This window comes from Fistularia commersonii, chromosome 31 (assembly GCF_037954325.1).
Source record: "Fistularia commersonii isolate RoL2024-O1a breed Wild chromosome 31, RoL_Fcom_v1.0, whole genome shotgun sequence".
NCBI lineage: Eukaryota > Metazoa > Chordata > Actinopteri > Syngnathiformes > Fistulariidae > Fistularia > Fistularia commersonii.
The window spans coordinates 10137501-10152151 of NC_141314.1; the positions used below are offsets into that span (position 1 = coordinate 10137501).

Consider the following 14651-nt stretch of genomic DNA (forward strand, 5'->3'; position numbering starts at 1 on the left):
CTGCAAACGTCCGGACAAACAGTTCCGGTCAGAGAGAATAAAACCCCCTCTTCGTCTCCAAGCCTCCCTCGGCGTCCGAACGGCTCACATTTGAATTAAATCCAATTTTTAAAAATAATTATTTTCGTTTCCTCCGCGCCGCGAATCACGTTAAATTTATTTCCTTTCACACGGTGGGATTCGGAGCCTTCTGATTGGCCAATCCGTGGAAGCTCTTTCAATTTCGATCAACGTTTCATTTACAAAATATAATATATAATGACAAGAAAATAAAAAAATAAAACGCGCGGTAGAAATATTTGGAATATATTTAAAGTGACGTGCAATAAATCAATAAATGATTCATGCCATTAACGTAGAGCAGCGGCGAGGGAGCGAGCTTTTCTAATAATAATAATAAAAATAATAACAATTAAGCATCAAATAAATATACATACAGTTTGCACAACGCATGCTAATTATTATAATAATAATTATTGTAATTATTAAGCAAAATACGGGTGTTTGTGTGGAGAATTAAACGTCATATGAGAGAGCAGAGCAATTAAATTGTGTTTTAAATCGAATCCTTTTCGTGGGGGAACTTTCTGTTCCCCCACGAGTGTTTTTACCTTCTCCTTCTCCACGAAGTCCACGAAGGTGGTCCTCTCGATCTCCACGGGCTGGCCCTGCCGGTCGTACAGGGCCAGCACGAAGTGGAAGAAGTTGGACTTGCGGAGGTTGGAGGGCGGCTGCTTCTCGAAGTGAGCCCGGGCGAGACCCACGCCGCTGCGGGACACACACACACACACACACACACACTTTACAATCTCCCTCAGAAAACACGCAAAACTTGCAACACACACGATGCCACCCGAAAACACCAGAGGAACAGATACACGAATTAAATGCTCGTAATTAAAAACTGACTTTCTGCCCCGCGTCGTGCGTGAATCGATGAAATCGCCACGTCAGGCCTTGTGCGTGGACGGATTCCGGCGGGGGGGGGATTTTAATTAAATATCAATATTTAAGGAGCGTGGAAAAAAAGGTTTAAAGTTAAAAAGACGTTGCGCGTAAAGACGCGCGCTTTCCAGAGAAGTCCATCTCAGAAGGTCTCTGCGGGGTCTCCCTTCTCCCAGCGGGGAAACGCAACCGGTTTCAGCCACGTGTTTTGCGGGACTGCGTGTGTGTGTGTGTGTGTGTGTGATAGAGAGAGCGGAGAAATCTGGACTGCCTGCAGGTGCAGGGGAAGAAAAAAAAAAAAAAAACAAAAGAAAGAAACTCGTCCTCCGGGACGCCCGCCGCATCGCACCGGCACCGCAGCTCCGAACGCACCGGCGGCCCCGCACCGCCCCGCAGGCTCACCTCTGCGCGGCTGTGTTGGCGTCCAGCACCCCGGCGCCCTGCATCCATGTTCGGACGGCGTTCATCCCGGCCACCATGGGCTCCTCTTTCATACTACTCCCGCTCCGATGGATGCTGTCGTGGATGCCGAACATCAAAACACACCTTTCTCTCTCTCTCTCTCTCTCGTTCTCTCTCTCTTTCTCTCTCTCTCTCCACCTCCTTCCTTCCTTCCTTCCTTCCTCCCTCCTCCTCCTCTTTGGAGTCGCGGTCTGCTTCAGCCGTGCGTCTTTTCCCTCAAAGTAAACAAAAAAAAAAAAAAAAAAACGACGTGTGGAGGAGAAGAAAAAAAAAAAAAAAAAAAAGAAGTGGGGAAAGAGCGGGGAGAAGCGTCGGTCCCGCCGTGGATGGAGCTGGAAGAGGAATCACGGGTGGGTTCGGGGTCCACGGCGGAGAAGCCACGGAGATGCAGAAGCTGCAGACGAAGCGCGTCCCGCAGGCTGGAGACGCTCCTCCACCTCTGGCGGCGCTGCTCCTCCTCTGCTGTCCTCCTCCTCCTCCTCCTCCTCCTCTTCTTCTTTTTCTTCTTCACCCCTTTCGAGGAAGCTCTTCGGACCGGCTCCGGGACGCGGCGCGCACGGGAAGTTGTGTGATGGAGGCGTGACCGTGCGGGTGGAGGGAGGAGGGGTGGAGGGATGGAGGGATGGAGGGATGGAGGTGGGGGCTCCGGCGCGCCGGTAATAAGACGGACAATCAGCTGTCCGCCAACCCGCCCGCCGCGCCCCGCCTCGTCCCGCCCCTCGGAGGCTGCGCGGCGTGGGCGTGGGCGTGGATCCCCCTCCTCCACCCGCCTCTTCCAACCTCAGTCTTTCCCCTGCAAAAATATATTTATATATATATAAAAAAACAGTCATGTAATTGCAAACTTTGCAAACACGCTGCGAAAAAAATTAATAAAAAAAAAAAATTAAAATTCCCTGACGTGTGGACGGGCCTGGCGTGTTCCATCCACGCGTGGGTTCCGGAGCGTCCGCCCGGGAAATTCGATCGGGGAATAAAAGTCTGGAGGAAAGAAGAGGAGCGAAAGAAAAAGAAAAAAAATCCGTTAAATCGCATTTGCAATATGGAGATGGAGGTCGGATCCGCGCGATCCCGCAATCTTGCGGGGCTGGACGGGAAAACGAGGCGGTTTTTTTTTTATTTATATTTTAAAATAATATAAACTTAAATTAAAACTACAAAAATGGCAGTAATTTGGAGCATCGACAAAAACAAATTACCCAGAATTCCTATTTTGCCGTCTGGTGGAAACAAACAGGAAGTTTAGTTTTTCCGCACAAAAAATGATTAATTATAATTTAAAAAAAATATTTTTAATTCTGTGAAACGTGCACACACGTGTGCCCGCGCCTCAAGAGTTCCGGTCAAGGTCAAACAGCGAAGCACCCGCAATCGAGAGACACACACACACACACACACACACACGCACACACACACACGGTTAGGACGATCCTTCAGCACATTTGTTTGACGGTCACCGGTTCCACCGCCTCGGTTGGTATGCGGGACCGACCGGAGGCCCCTGGGGTCCCACATATCTACACACACACACACACACACACACACACACACACACAGCCCCAAATATCACAATCTCCCAGAATCGGGAGAGCGAGAGAGACCCCGCCAGACGTTGCGTTAGACCCACTAACCGCACGGCCCGCAAAAACAAAAAAACAAAACAAAACAAAAAAAAAAAACATCCCGGCACTTACTGCGCAGGCGCGTCGCGTCTCGTTTGCGTCTTCACATATGGGCACGGCGATAAAACAGAAAAGAGACGGTGGAAAAAAAAAAAAAAAAACCTTAAAAGTTTATTATACGTTTTGGAGAGGCTGAACGGGCGGGAGGAGACGCGCTCGAGCGGCAGATGTTGTCGTAAAGCAGAAGGTCGGGCTGATGATCAGAAAGGCCTGATTGGACTGAAGAAGTGGAAGGGAGACACGCGGTAAAGGAGGGGGGGCTTTTTTTTGCAGGACAGAGGAGGACTTTTATTTCTATTTATTTCAGAACTAGAAAATAAACGAGCCAATTTGGGCAGCTGATGATATTTGGAAACAACATGAGAAGCTGCGCGACCTTCTCAGGTCACAACATCTCCCTGCATCGGTGTTTGGTCCGATGCTGCCATCTAGTGGTTGAGACGAGGCGGTGCAACCACACGTCTCCGTGGAACATGCATGGAGGTTCCGTGGAGACCCTCAAATGTTCAGATGTGAGAACAAGACGGTGAAAATGTCGAGAAGCTCTCTGTGAGGGCGTGAGAACCTCCGACACGATGTTCTGGAGAGGACCGAGATGGTTTGGACGGTGAAGATCTAGGAAGCGATTTTGCAGGCTTCCTGCAGAGGAAGAAAGACAAATATGAAGAAAACTTCACATTTCTAAAACCGTGAGAGAAGAACGGCGGCATCGTGACCTTTGCACATCTCAGAGGTGTGTGTGTGTGTGTGTGTGTGTGTCAGTTACGTCATCACCGCACGTCTCATATTTGAACGGTAAGTGTGAATTTTTTTAGCGATTTTGAAAAAAAAAACAACAAAAAATGGTGAAGCTACGTGGGAAATAACTTTAAAGTACAAATCACTGAATAAATATTACCATTTCATTTATTTTTTCATTTTGCATTATTTTTCTTTCCGTGATGACAGGTGAGGCACGGCCTCCCCTGCCTCCACTGACTGCACATCACTGGTGTGTGTGTGTGTGTGTGTTCAATCTAGCTAAATTGAATTCATAGAGATGAGGTCCAACCCGGCCAGCGACCACCAGACACTGGAAATCCCCATGTTTGCAAACATTTCACAATCCAACTCTCAGAGCCAAGAAGGAACAAGTGTGAGAAATGTGGTTGAATTTGTCTGGAAAGCCCCGGTCAGCCAGCGACCTCCGGCGAACCTCCGGCGAACCTCCATCAGATCAGCATCTGCCGGTTTCGTCCATCACCTCAAGCGACCTTGCAGCAGAGCTTTTGCATGCAAACAGAAAGCGGGGTGGATCGAACCCCGACCTCCCGACCGGCAGGACGCCCTTCTCTACCGGTCCTTGCAGATTCCCGCCACAACCGGCTCCAGGCGGAATCAGCGACGGCGATTTGTTTTACATTTTACATTCGAGCCGCTTCTGCTTTTTTACCGAGGGGAAAGTGAAGTGAAGCTGTCGTGCCCTCCTCTCGCTTCCTCATAAAAAAAAAAAAAAAAAAAAGTAGGGATTGAAGATGTCGCCATGACAACATCCATCCACGATAGAACTTTATGAGCAGAAAGATTCAAAATCAACAGCTGTTAATCAATTTATAAGTAAAATATTTTATATTTTACAGGCAGCATCGGTGCAAACACTGTCGGTATCGTCTTCAGAGGTTTCTCTTCCATCTTCTCACTCCTCCACACTACAGTGGAATAAACAAGCAGCGATCAGGTATTTGAAAACATTCATTCATGATCTAGACGGCTTCCTGGAGGGCCATCATCATCATCATCATCATCATCATCATCATCATCATCATCATCATCATCTCCTTCTGGCTGCCCTCTTCGGGGGTCACCGCTGCAAATCCTCTCCTCTGCATACACTGAAGTGTAAATCCCAGACGGCAAGATCTCCAACATCTACTGACCTGTAGGTGGCCCATTTGCTCCACTGCGAGGCGGTGAAGAGGTCCTCCACACGGACACACACGGTCCTGGTCCGAGGCTTCACCGGAAAATAGCAGTTGTGAAGACACTCCAGTTGCGAGGACTGAGAAGGAAACGCACGTGAAAAGAAGGTGGACGCAGACGGCGTCTCGTGAATCGATGCGCTCTGGGAGTTAGCATTAGCGGCTAATTCCCGCAGGGTGGTGCTGGGAAACATCTTCTTCTCCTTTGGGCTTTTCCCTTCTGGATCCACCTCTCTCACTACCTCCATAAATCTTCTCTGTTCTTCCTCAAGACCTCCAATCCAGCATCGTCTACCAATATACTGACTCTCTCTCCTCTGTCTAAGACCCAACCATCTCTGTCTACGTCCAGAACATCTACCAAGAGCCGTCCATCTGATGGACTCATTCCTGATCCTCTCCATCCTGGTCGCTCCCAAAGAGAACCTCAACATCTTCATCTCTGCCACCTTCTTTTCGGTCATTGTCACTGTTGTTGCCGGGAAACAGCAGTAGTTGTTATTCATTTTCCAATACAAGAGGTACATCTGAAAAAATGGATCTTTTTCACAATATTTTAATTTTTTAGTACCATAAATTTAGTTTTTTTTTCATTGTCTGTCATCAAAATTCCAAGAAATATCATCTATATCATCTATAGCAGGGGTGGGCAATTATTTTGGCTGATGGGGCAAATGTCTTATTTCATTTTTATGCGCAGGCCAACTTGGTATCACGTAAATTGATCAAAATAAAAATTGTCTAATCTAAATTTTTTGGCATTTAATTTCAACTTTAAAATCACGAAATGATCATATAAATGTAGCAACATTATTACGTATGTCATCATCCATACAAAATTAAACAAAAGGAAAAAAAAAAAAGACTTTCTAAATGCAATATTGATTGAAAATACTCATTAAAATATTCAAAGAAAATAGTTTGGCGGGACGTAAAAAAATAGTTAATCTTTTAATTGCATTCTCCTTTTTTGAGCCGTACCTGGACATGATGTGACCAGCCACCCTTCCAACAGTTGGATCAGGATTGTGTTCGTTTGCCAGATTCGGGGCGGGTTTAGTAAAAACGCAACATGCTATTTACATATCGGCGATTCGTACCCTCTTACGAGATCGTCGGCCTCCTTCTACCGACTTTGCGTCGGTGCAGGAGGAGCAGCCGCCTCTGCATTGTCCCGGCATCTGCCAGACGTCGAACCGGAGGGGGTAGAACGAGGAGGACCGGCTCCAGGACTCCGGATAAAGCAGCTCCAGCGTGGTAGAGTTCCACCAGGTGATCTCCGGCGGGTCCGGTCTCACTGAGGAAGCCGGAATGAAGAAAGCGCACTGAGAACCGTGGAAATATCGGGCGTAGGATCGGCTCGGCCTTTCTTACCTATTTTTGCCAACCAGAAGACGGTGGAATAATTCTCGGCGAGGTAATGCTCGCTTCTCACGGTGACATCCAAGCGGATATGCATCTCCGATGGTAAGGAGCACCACTTGCAGGCCACCTGATTCCCGCTGTCGTCCCAGGAGCAGCTGATATTGCAACGTCCGGACGGGATCCTGAAAAGGGGTTTATTATATCGGATCGAAAAAAACTCCTTCGTGCGTCGACGGGTTTGGTGCGAAGCGGCGTTTGCGGTCGCTCACCCCAAACATTCGGCTGTGGCGGCCACCACCGTGCTGGTGCGCGTCGGGCTGGTTTTCCACGAGCAGCTGAAAGGTCCGCTGTAATTCTTTGTGGAGCATTTCAAGTAGTCGCCTGATGGGAGAAGAAATGGATCCAGGTGCTTTTTCAGCATTTTACGTCCCGCGGGCCACATCTGGCTCGTTTTGCTTTTTTTTAATCCGGCCCGCCCAAACTATTTTCTTTAAATTTTTCAAGTATTTTCAATCAATATTGAATTTAGAAACTCCCTATTTTTTCCTTTTGTTTAATTTTGTATGGATGATGACATACAAAATGATGTGGGTACGTTTATATGATTGTTCATGATTTTAAAGTTGAAATAAAATGCCCGAAGAATTTCAATAATTACAGGACTGTCTCAGAAAATTAGAAGATTGTGATAAAGTTCTTCATGCAATCAAAAAAAAACAAAATTACTTTTTAATGATATCTAAAATTTTAGATAGGATTTTTGAGTTTTCTCAAGATGTAAGCCATAATCAGCAATATCAAAATAACAGAAGGCTTGCAATATTTCACTTGATTTGTAATGAATCCAGAATGTATGACATTTTTGTTTTTGTAATCATAGTTAAAAAGAAAACAAAATTACTTTTTCATGATATTCTAAAATTTTAGATAGGATTTTTGAGTTTTCTTAAGATGTAAGCCATAATCAGCAATATTAAAATAACAAAAGGCTTGCAATATTTCAGTTGATTTGTAATGAATCCAGAATGTATGACATTTTTGTTTTAGTAATCACAGTAAAAAAAAAAACAAAATGACTTTTTCATGATATTCTAATTTTCTGAGACAGTCCTGTAAATTGCAATTTTCATTTTGTTGAATTTATGATACCGTGTTGGCCCGCGCATAAAAATGAGATCAAAAAAATGTGTAAAAAAATCACCCACCCCTGATTTAGGCCGTACCTTTGTCAACTTCCTGCATGATCATCTTCGGCTTATTTTCCTCCTTTTGAATCATAAGGACGGTGTAATTCAGGAGGCGCCCGTCCCTCCCGTGGCAGGTGTAGTTGCCGCCTCCGTAACTCCCCCCGAGAAACACCCTGAACCTGTTCTTCCCGTCCCCGTCTTCTCTTTGAGGCTCCCCGTTCTTCTTCCAAAAGATATCTTCAACCTCTCCGCCCAGGACCTTCTCCTCCGAGGCCAGGCAACGGAGGTTCTTGTTGCCCTTGGCTCCGGTCACCACCAGAACCAGTTCTACACAAAACACACGGGAGTGAAGATCGAAGGCCTCCGTGAATTTTAACCTTGCGTTCTTCACGCGGTCCCAACTCACCGTTGGGCGCGGGAGTCCATTGGTCCACGATTTGGAGAAGGCCGGGCGCCACCAGCGCGGCGATGATGCACACAAACAATGAATTCATCTGAGACGAAGCCAAGATATCCAAGATGTTAGAACCACAAACACGGCATTTACGACCGGAATCCCAAAAAATACACCTAGATACTCAATTTGTTAAGATCCGAAATTGTCCAAGTGAGCTCTCGCCGCTCGAATACGCTTCCTAACGCCGCCGCGTCTTCTGAATCGGCGCCGCTCTCACCTTGAAGAACACCTCGCAGCTGGTTTGTACAGAATGAACGTTCCTATCTCTTCTGTGGCATCATTTTATATCTTTCTGCTAATTTTCTATATTCTTCTTTTGAATAATCCAAGAAAGCGAGTGTTGAACCCTTTCTATGGAAATTAAGCACGAAATAGAATCGCCGGTTGGAACGAATCAGTTTGTTTTTTATTATTTTAAATGGCCCAAATTCATTTGAGATCCGAAAAAACTCTCCACTTCTGGAAAGAATTAAACTCGTATCTTAAGGAACAGTCGTACTTCATTGATTGCGGAGGAAATGGAGCGATCCCGGAAACAAATTGATAAATACAAGTGGCGTCGGGAGACGTTTTCGCCGATAACCGTTAGCCCGAAGCTACGTTACTTGCCGGATTGTTTGCTTTCATATCTAACAGTTCACAAAAGATGTAAAAGCGGAATAACTGGTATCCCAGGATGACGCGTAAGACGGCGAGTACCGTTCATTCAAATGCCAAAAAATGTTTCTCGACGCGTTTCGAATCGAATCGCGTTGGTTGAGGAGTTGCCAACGACTTACCTCCTCGCCGTCGAACGACAATGGCCGCCGTGTCAGGGCTTCCTGGGCAGTGAGATGTCGGGGCAGGGCGGGGTGACCCAATACCCCTGCGCAGAAAACTGGAAAAAGTGCAGAGTGCGCGTGCGCCGCCTCCAACCGGAAGCCACGGCGCCATTTGATGGGACAAAGCGGGCACCCGTCCTCGTGCCCGACGCATTCCTCCGACTCGGGCTTTCCAACAATGTTTGACATGCATTTCAGAAGGGGGAGGAGATGTGAAAACAGATGCGATGGGTATTCCAGATATGAGGAAATCATATCGCAACCCGTTCCCTCGATGTGGCATGTATTCGCGGTTGTGAAGAAGAAATTATAACAATGATGAGGGACTGGAGGTGAGCGGCTGATTTATGAGAAGTTTCTTTGACAGACGCCGGCCGTCTGACGACACTTTTCAAGCAGGGCGTGGCTGGATCGCGATCTTTGAAGATGATTTACAAAAAACACGCTAACTCTTTGCAGCAGTGGCCAGGAAACAATTATCTTTTACTGCAGAAACCTCAAAACGCATCCCAGGTCGACGCGGGCAGCCTTCCGCCTCGAAAGGGAGGGAATCGTAACACAGGCCATTATGATTCGAGATTCAAAGCGTTTATCGTCCGCAGTGCATTTTGATATGTGCTGATAGCAGGAGTGTAAACATTATTATAAATATGATTATGTTGAACCTTGACAATTTATATTTTATTGTATTTCTTGTTCTCCCTCCTTCCTACTATTATCTATTATTGTTATGTTTTTGCTTGAAACTCTGGCACAACAATTTCCTTCGGGATGAATAAAGTTGTTCTCATCTTCTCATCTCATCTCATAGATACGACTTATGGATCTGGATCTAGATAGATATTATGGTATTACTGACTAACCTTTTTCACTAAACTCTACAAACTGTTCGGGGTAACTTTGAGTCCGTTGGACGTCTGCGCTCTGCAGAAAGAGCATCCATCAAACAAGTGTGATGCATTTGCATTGAAAAATATAGCTATAAAATATAGATTTTACCATATATTTAACAGTTTACTCTTTCAAAACACCCGAGCTGACAAATTCTAACTACTGTAATTACCAGACTATTGAGCGAACCTGAATAAATATATAGGCTTCACTTGTCTATAAGCCGCAGGTGTACACGTTGTAACATAAGATATTTACACATAAACTTTTTTTTACTTTTCATTAATCATTAACATCCAGGAAATGCTTTTTGTCTGAACAGTGGCCGTAACACGGCTGATGAAAAGATTGCTTATAAATAACACAAGGAAAAGTCCATCCATGGATCCATTTTCTATCCCCGCTTCGCTATCTTGGTCTTAAACCGATAAACTGTCATTTAGCCCAAAAAAAATCCATAAATTAACCGTGTCGTTGTTTAAGCCGCAGTGTTCAAAGCGTAGGGAAAAAGTAGCGGCTTATAGTCCAGAATTCACGTTATATAATGAATGGTTTTCTATCTATTCCACCAGCGGACAAGAGGGTGAGTGGTTGCAGGTTAGAACAAAATGTATTTATAAAACTCTCTATATTCAAATGACACATATTTATGCATATTAAGCCGTCAAAAGTTCGTCATCTTTTGGCCCCTCCAGCAGTTTATATCTGCGTGCACCTCATACCTTCCCGTTTAATGTAACAGCGTATTTTACTGTTTAATTTGCACTTTGTTATTATTATTTTCTTAATCTCATGTCACCCCGTTCCCCCGTGTGTCCAGTACGTGGCGAGACATTGATAGTAAAGCTAAATTTGAATTTTTGACTTCGAAAAGGCAGGAGTGTGTTGGCGAGACGAAGCATCTACTACTCTTAATAGCAGTGGCGCTAACAGCTACGTGCTAATAGCTGATGTGGCACAATAAATGACAGAGGGGCTAAAGAAGCCATGTTTGTCAAAATGGAAAAAAATAGTCTCCGAGCAGAGGAGGAGGCTGCAGACACGACCTTTCACCCACATAACGCAACACGTCAGACTGTTCATTTATTCATTCTATCTGCAAAAAATGCTAAACTGCATTTGGTTGCTCCGAACCTCCGCACACGTGATCCAACAGGTTTTACTGCTGTGCTTCACATTCTGAGTTTTGCGTCACCTTCTCACATTCTAACCCAGATAAATCTTCAAAACAACCCTCGCGCTAATTAGCATAGCGCATCCTCCTTCTGAAGATCAACATGAGGGTTTGCGTAAAAAGTAACCCAGACCCGCCCACAGCCCCGGAAAATAGATCTGGAAACTCTCAACGGGCCGTGAGAAGTGAGGAAGCCTCTTCAAGTGAAGAAATTCAAGTCCAGTTGCCACGGCGAGAAGATTTTGACAAGAATACAATAATATGTTTATCAGTGGTGGATGCCAGGCACAACCTCTGCAGGAGATAGAAAAACAGTCATTCTCAATTTATCTACGTAGAGACAAACAATCATTCACAAGTCCTCTAGACGTGCAAAAAAAAAAAAAAAAAAAAAAAGCCATATAGAGATATAAAAATCATTGTTTTGGATGTCTATTCTCACCCTTTTGGTTTTTTTTTTTCATTCTGTTGTCGATTCTTATCCTTGTTGTTGTTAAGTCTACTCTCTATTTATTTGTGGATGTCTTTCGCTATCTTTTAATATTTTTATACTCATATTGATTGATATTGTCATTGGTGCGCTACTGTGAAAAAACAATTTCCCCTATGGGGATCAATAAAGTATATCTTAGCTCATCATATTTATTATAAATCTTTTTCATCAGCCTTGTTAGAGGCACTGTTCGGAAAAAAAACCCAAAAAACATTTCCAGTAAAATAACACATACTTTGAATGTGCTGACAACAAAATCACAAAATAATTATAAATGCAAATTAAATGTATGAACCCATGGAGGTCTGCATTTGGAGTCACACTCAAAATTAAAGTGGAAAAACGCACGACAGGCTGATGCAACTTTGTCCTTAAAATAAGTAGAATCCGCGTTGCTTCCTAAGTGGACAGTTTGATTTCACACAAGTGTGATTGACTTAGAATTACATTGTGTTGTTTAAGTGTTCCCTTTATTTTTGTGAGCAGTATGTATGTATATATATGTAAATATATATATATATATGTATAAATTCATTTTTAGCAGGTGTGGCTGATATTCAGGTGAGCTCAATAGTCTGGAAATTACGGTATCTATATGTAAATAGAGAGAGAAAATCACTCACACACATGGTACTGTCTCATTTAGACATCGTATTGTGACAAAAAAAATATTCACCCTCTAATTCATACATCATGCAGAGATTAAAAATGATCTCATCCTCACTGTAGAAATTCCTTTCTCACAGCTGGGTAACAGTTGTGTCAATAAAAAAGGAAATAAATATGAATATGAATATGAATATAAATAAAAAAGGTAGAAGATAGAAAGACAAAAAAAAAAAATCCCAAAATGAATATGTATGTTTTTTATTTTTTAGCCAGCGCGGCTTGTATTTAGGTGCTCTCAATAGCCTGGAAAGTACGATACATATATATATATATAGAGAGAAAGAGAGACAGACAGAAAATAATTCACTCTCTCATTCATAGATCATGCAAAAACAAAAAAAATATCAAAATGATCCTCTCATTTACACACCAAGTAGAAATAAGAAAAGAATGATCTCATCCACACGGAGGAGCCGAAAGCTGTGTGCGTGCGAATGGCCGGGACTCTGAGTGGTTCCCCATCAACAGCGGCGTGAGGCAGGGCTGCGTCGCTGCGCCAGAACTTTTTAATTGTGTCATCGACCATCTGATGACAAAAGTCTCTGAGCGGATCCCCGGGGTCCCCATAGGCAGCTACACCCTCAGGGATCTCGAGTACGCAGACGACACCACGCTGTTCAGTGAGACCGCTGACCAGCTTCGTGAGGCCCTCCATGTTTTTGATGAGGGGTCCGGGAAACTCGGCCTGAAGATAAGCTGGGCAAAAACCGAGCTTATGCATAAAGGAGAGGGACCTGATCCACCACCGCTCCTCTTCGACGGCACCCCTGTCCACTTTGTCGCTTCCTCCAAGTACCTCGGCTCAACCCTATCAAACACCGGAGATCTCAAAGTTGAGATTGACCGGCGCCGTGCCCTTGCGGCGTCAGTCATGCAGTCCCTGTGGAGACCATTGTGGCGCCACCGGCACATATCCCGGGTGACAAAGCTCCGGGTCTACAATGCCTCGGTCATCTCTGTCCTTCTCTATGGCTCCGAAACCTGGCCGCTGAACAACACGCTGGCAGCCAGGCTCGATGGATTTGACTCCAGGGCCCTGAGGACACTAGAAGGCATCAGCTGGACCCAGCATGTCACCAACAAGACCCTAAGGGACCGAACCCAGCGGCCCCCGGCATCTCGCCTCGCAGCAATGCGGCGAGTTCGTTGGTATGGCCAATGGAGAAACCTGGTAGCCACGGTTGGCTCTACTCATCTCGTGCAAGAGGACTAACTAACTAACACGGTAGGCATACCATTAATATATCCTATAGATGTAAAAAATGATTTCTCACTATATATATGTGTGCATATATATCAGTCCCACAGTGTAAATATGTAGAAGATCGGAGGAAGAAGAAGCGCAGAGGATTGGCTGCGATAGAAGCGACGTCTTCGCCTCATTGGTTGGACCACAGCGGGGAAGAAAGGATGCGTCTGGTATTTACAGACGTCATCCGGGAAAAAAAAACACAAAAACTCAACATGTTTCGCTTTTGTTATTATTTCCAACGCGTCTGTGTTTGGTGGATCTTGCAAATTGCAGCTCCCTCCCCTTCAAATAAACTATTAGATTAGAAAGGCAGCGCAGACGTGTTCGCCCGCAGGCCGGTTCCACAAGTTCCCCCCCGTCCGGCCGAGCCACATATTTTAGCCGGAAAGGAAAATGAAAGTCGAGCGGAGGAAGAGCTACGCTTCTCAAAACCGAATATTCATTAAGATTTATTACCACCGAGGGAGTGGCGCCATTCCCGGCGTGTTCTACCAGCTTTCAAATCCTTTCACGTCACGATTTGGGACAAAGTAAACAAGATTAGCGATGGAAAAATCACACCGGAGACAATAAAACAAACAAAATTACTGCCAGCCGCTGCCGTCTGCTGCCCCTTGCCTGCAAATCCATGGCGAAGACAGAAGAAGACAGAAGCTCTGCAATGGGACGGACCGAGGAGACCACCAGGAGGCAGTGCAGACAGCTCAGTACACCGGGGGGGAGCAAACGTACGGCCCGCGGGCCGGTATTGGTCCGCCAGGGGGTCCAAGCCGGCCCGTGGAAAACAATTTGAAAAAATACATGCGACTCAATACGTCGATCGCGATCTACTCGTCCAGGGGTCGGCAACCCATGCGGTTCTTTCATCTTTATACTGCGGCTCCGAGTGGCTTCGTAAAATAAATTATAAATATTCAATTGAAGTGTATTTTATTTGTGTTAATTCCTTTTTTTTAACTTTTAGTTCTAAGTTGGAAGACTATTGTGATCTTGAAATATTAAATAATAAAAATCATAATAATAATAATAATAATAATAAAATTATATTTATTATTTTTTGCCGCTCAAAATAACATCACACTCGCGGAAGCCGGTATACCCGCCAGCCGGTAAAGTCCCGATTTGCAGATGCTGTGCGCAGAAGTTCAGGAGCAGAAGTCCCATAAACCAGGTAAAATAAATATTTATGACGATATTTTGCAAATATTTCTTTTTTATTGTTTACTGACACAGTGATTTTTTTCCCGATTTATTTTTGAAATTCAGGTCAAGGCTCCGCTAAACGCTCTGAAAGC

At 44.7% G+C, this 14651-nt stretch overlaps 2 protein-coding genes across 6 annotated transcripts in view; both read right to left on the minus strand.

The window, feature by feature from the left end:
* Positions 1-1693, minus strand: part of LOC147215868 (transcription factor COE1-like) — a 50106-nt gene extending 48413 nt beyond the window's left edge. For 2 of the 4 annotated variants that reach the window (XM_086139272.1, XM_086139271.1), the window contains exons 1-2: positions 1348-1691; positions 612-768 (exon numbers count right to left, since the gene is read on the minus strand). In XM_086139272.1, coding sequence (XP_085995398.1) covers positions 612-768; positions 1348-1481 — 291 coding nt within the window. In that variant the 5' untranslated portion in view covers positions 1482-1691. Of the gene's footprint in view, positions 1-611; positions 769-1347 lie in introns of all 4 variants that reach the window. The other 2 variants (XM_086139273.1, XM_086139270.1) reach the window with 2 other exon arrangements.
* Positions 1694-4668: 2975 nt separating this feature from the next.
* il12ba (interleukin 12Ba) lies at positions 4669-9257 on the minus strand. Of its 2 annotated transcripts, none has more exons than XM_086178890.1 (8): positions 8836-9257; positions 8006-8093; positions 7636-7926; positions 6682-6793; positions 6422-6594; positions 6148-6344; positions 5006-5127; positions 4669-4777 (listed from the first exon to the last, which is right to left on the minus strand). In XM_086178890.1, the coding sequence occupies exons 1-8, from the start codon at positions 9130-9132 to the stop codon at positions 4765-4767; spliced, it is 1293 nt and encodes a 430-aa protein (XP_086035016.1). In that variant the 5' UTR covers positions 9133-9257; the 3' UTR covers positions 4669-4764. The 2 variants fall into 2 exon arrangements, with proteins under 2 accessions (XP_086035016.1, XP_086035017.1); XM_086178891.1 differs by lacking the exon at positions 8836-9257 and adding an exon at positions 8274-8373.
* Positions 9258-14651: the final 5394 nt, after the last annotated feature.

Excerpts from the sequence above, each read along its gene's own strand:
- il12ba (XM_086178890.1), bottom strand. The coding sequence starts at position 9,132 with ATGATTTCCTCATATCTGGAATACCCATCGCATCTGTTTTCACATCTC. Across the intron at positions 8,094-8,835 it reads TGTCGTTCGACGGCGAGGAG|ATGAATTCATTGTTTGTGTG; the intron begins GTAAGTCGTTGG and ends GCTTCGTCTCAG. Across the intron at positions 5,128-6,147 it reads GCCGACGATCTCGTAAGAGG|TCCTCGCAACTGGAGTGTCT; the intron begins GTACGAATCGCC and ends TTTCCTTCTCAG.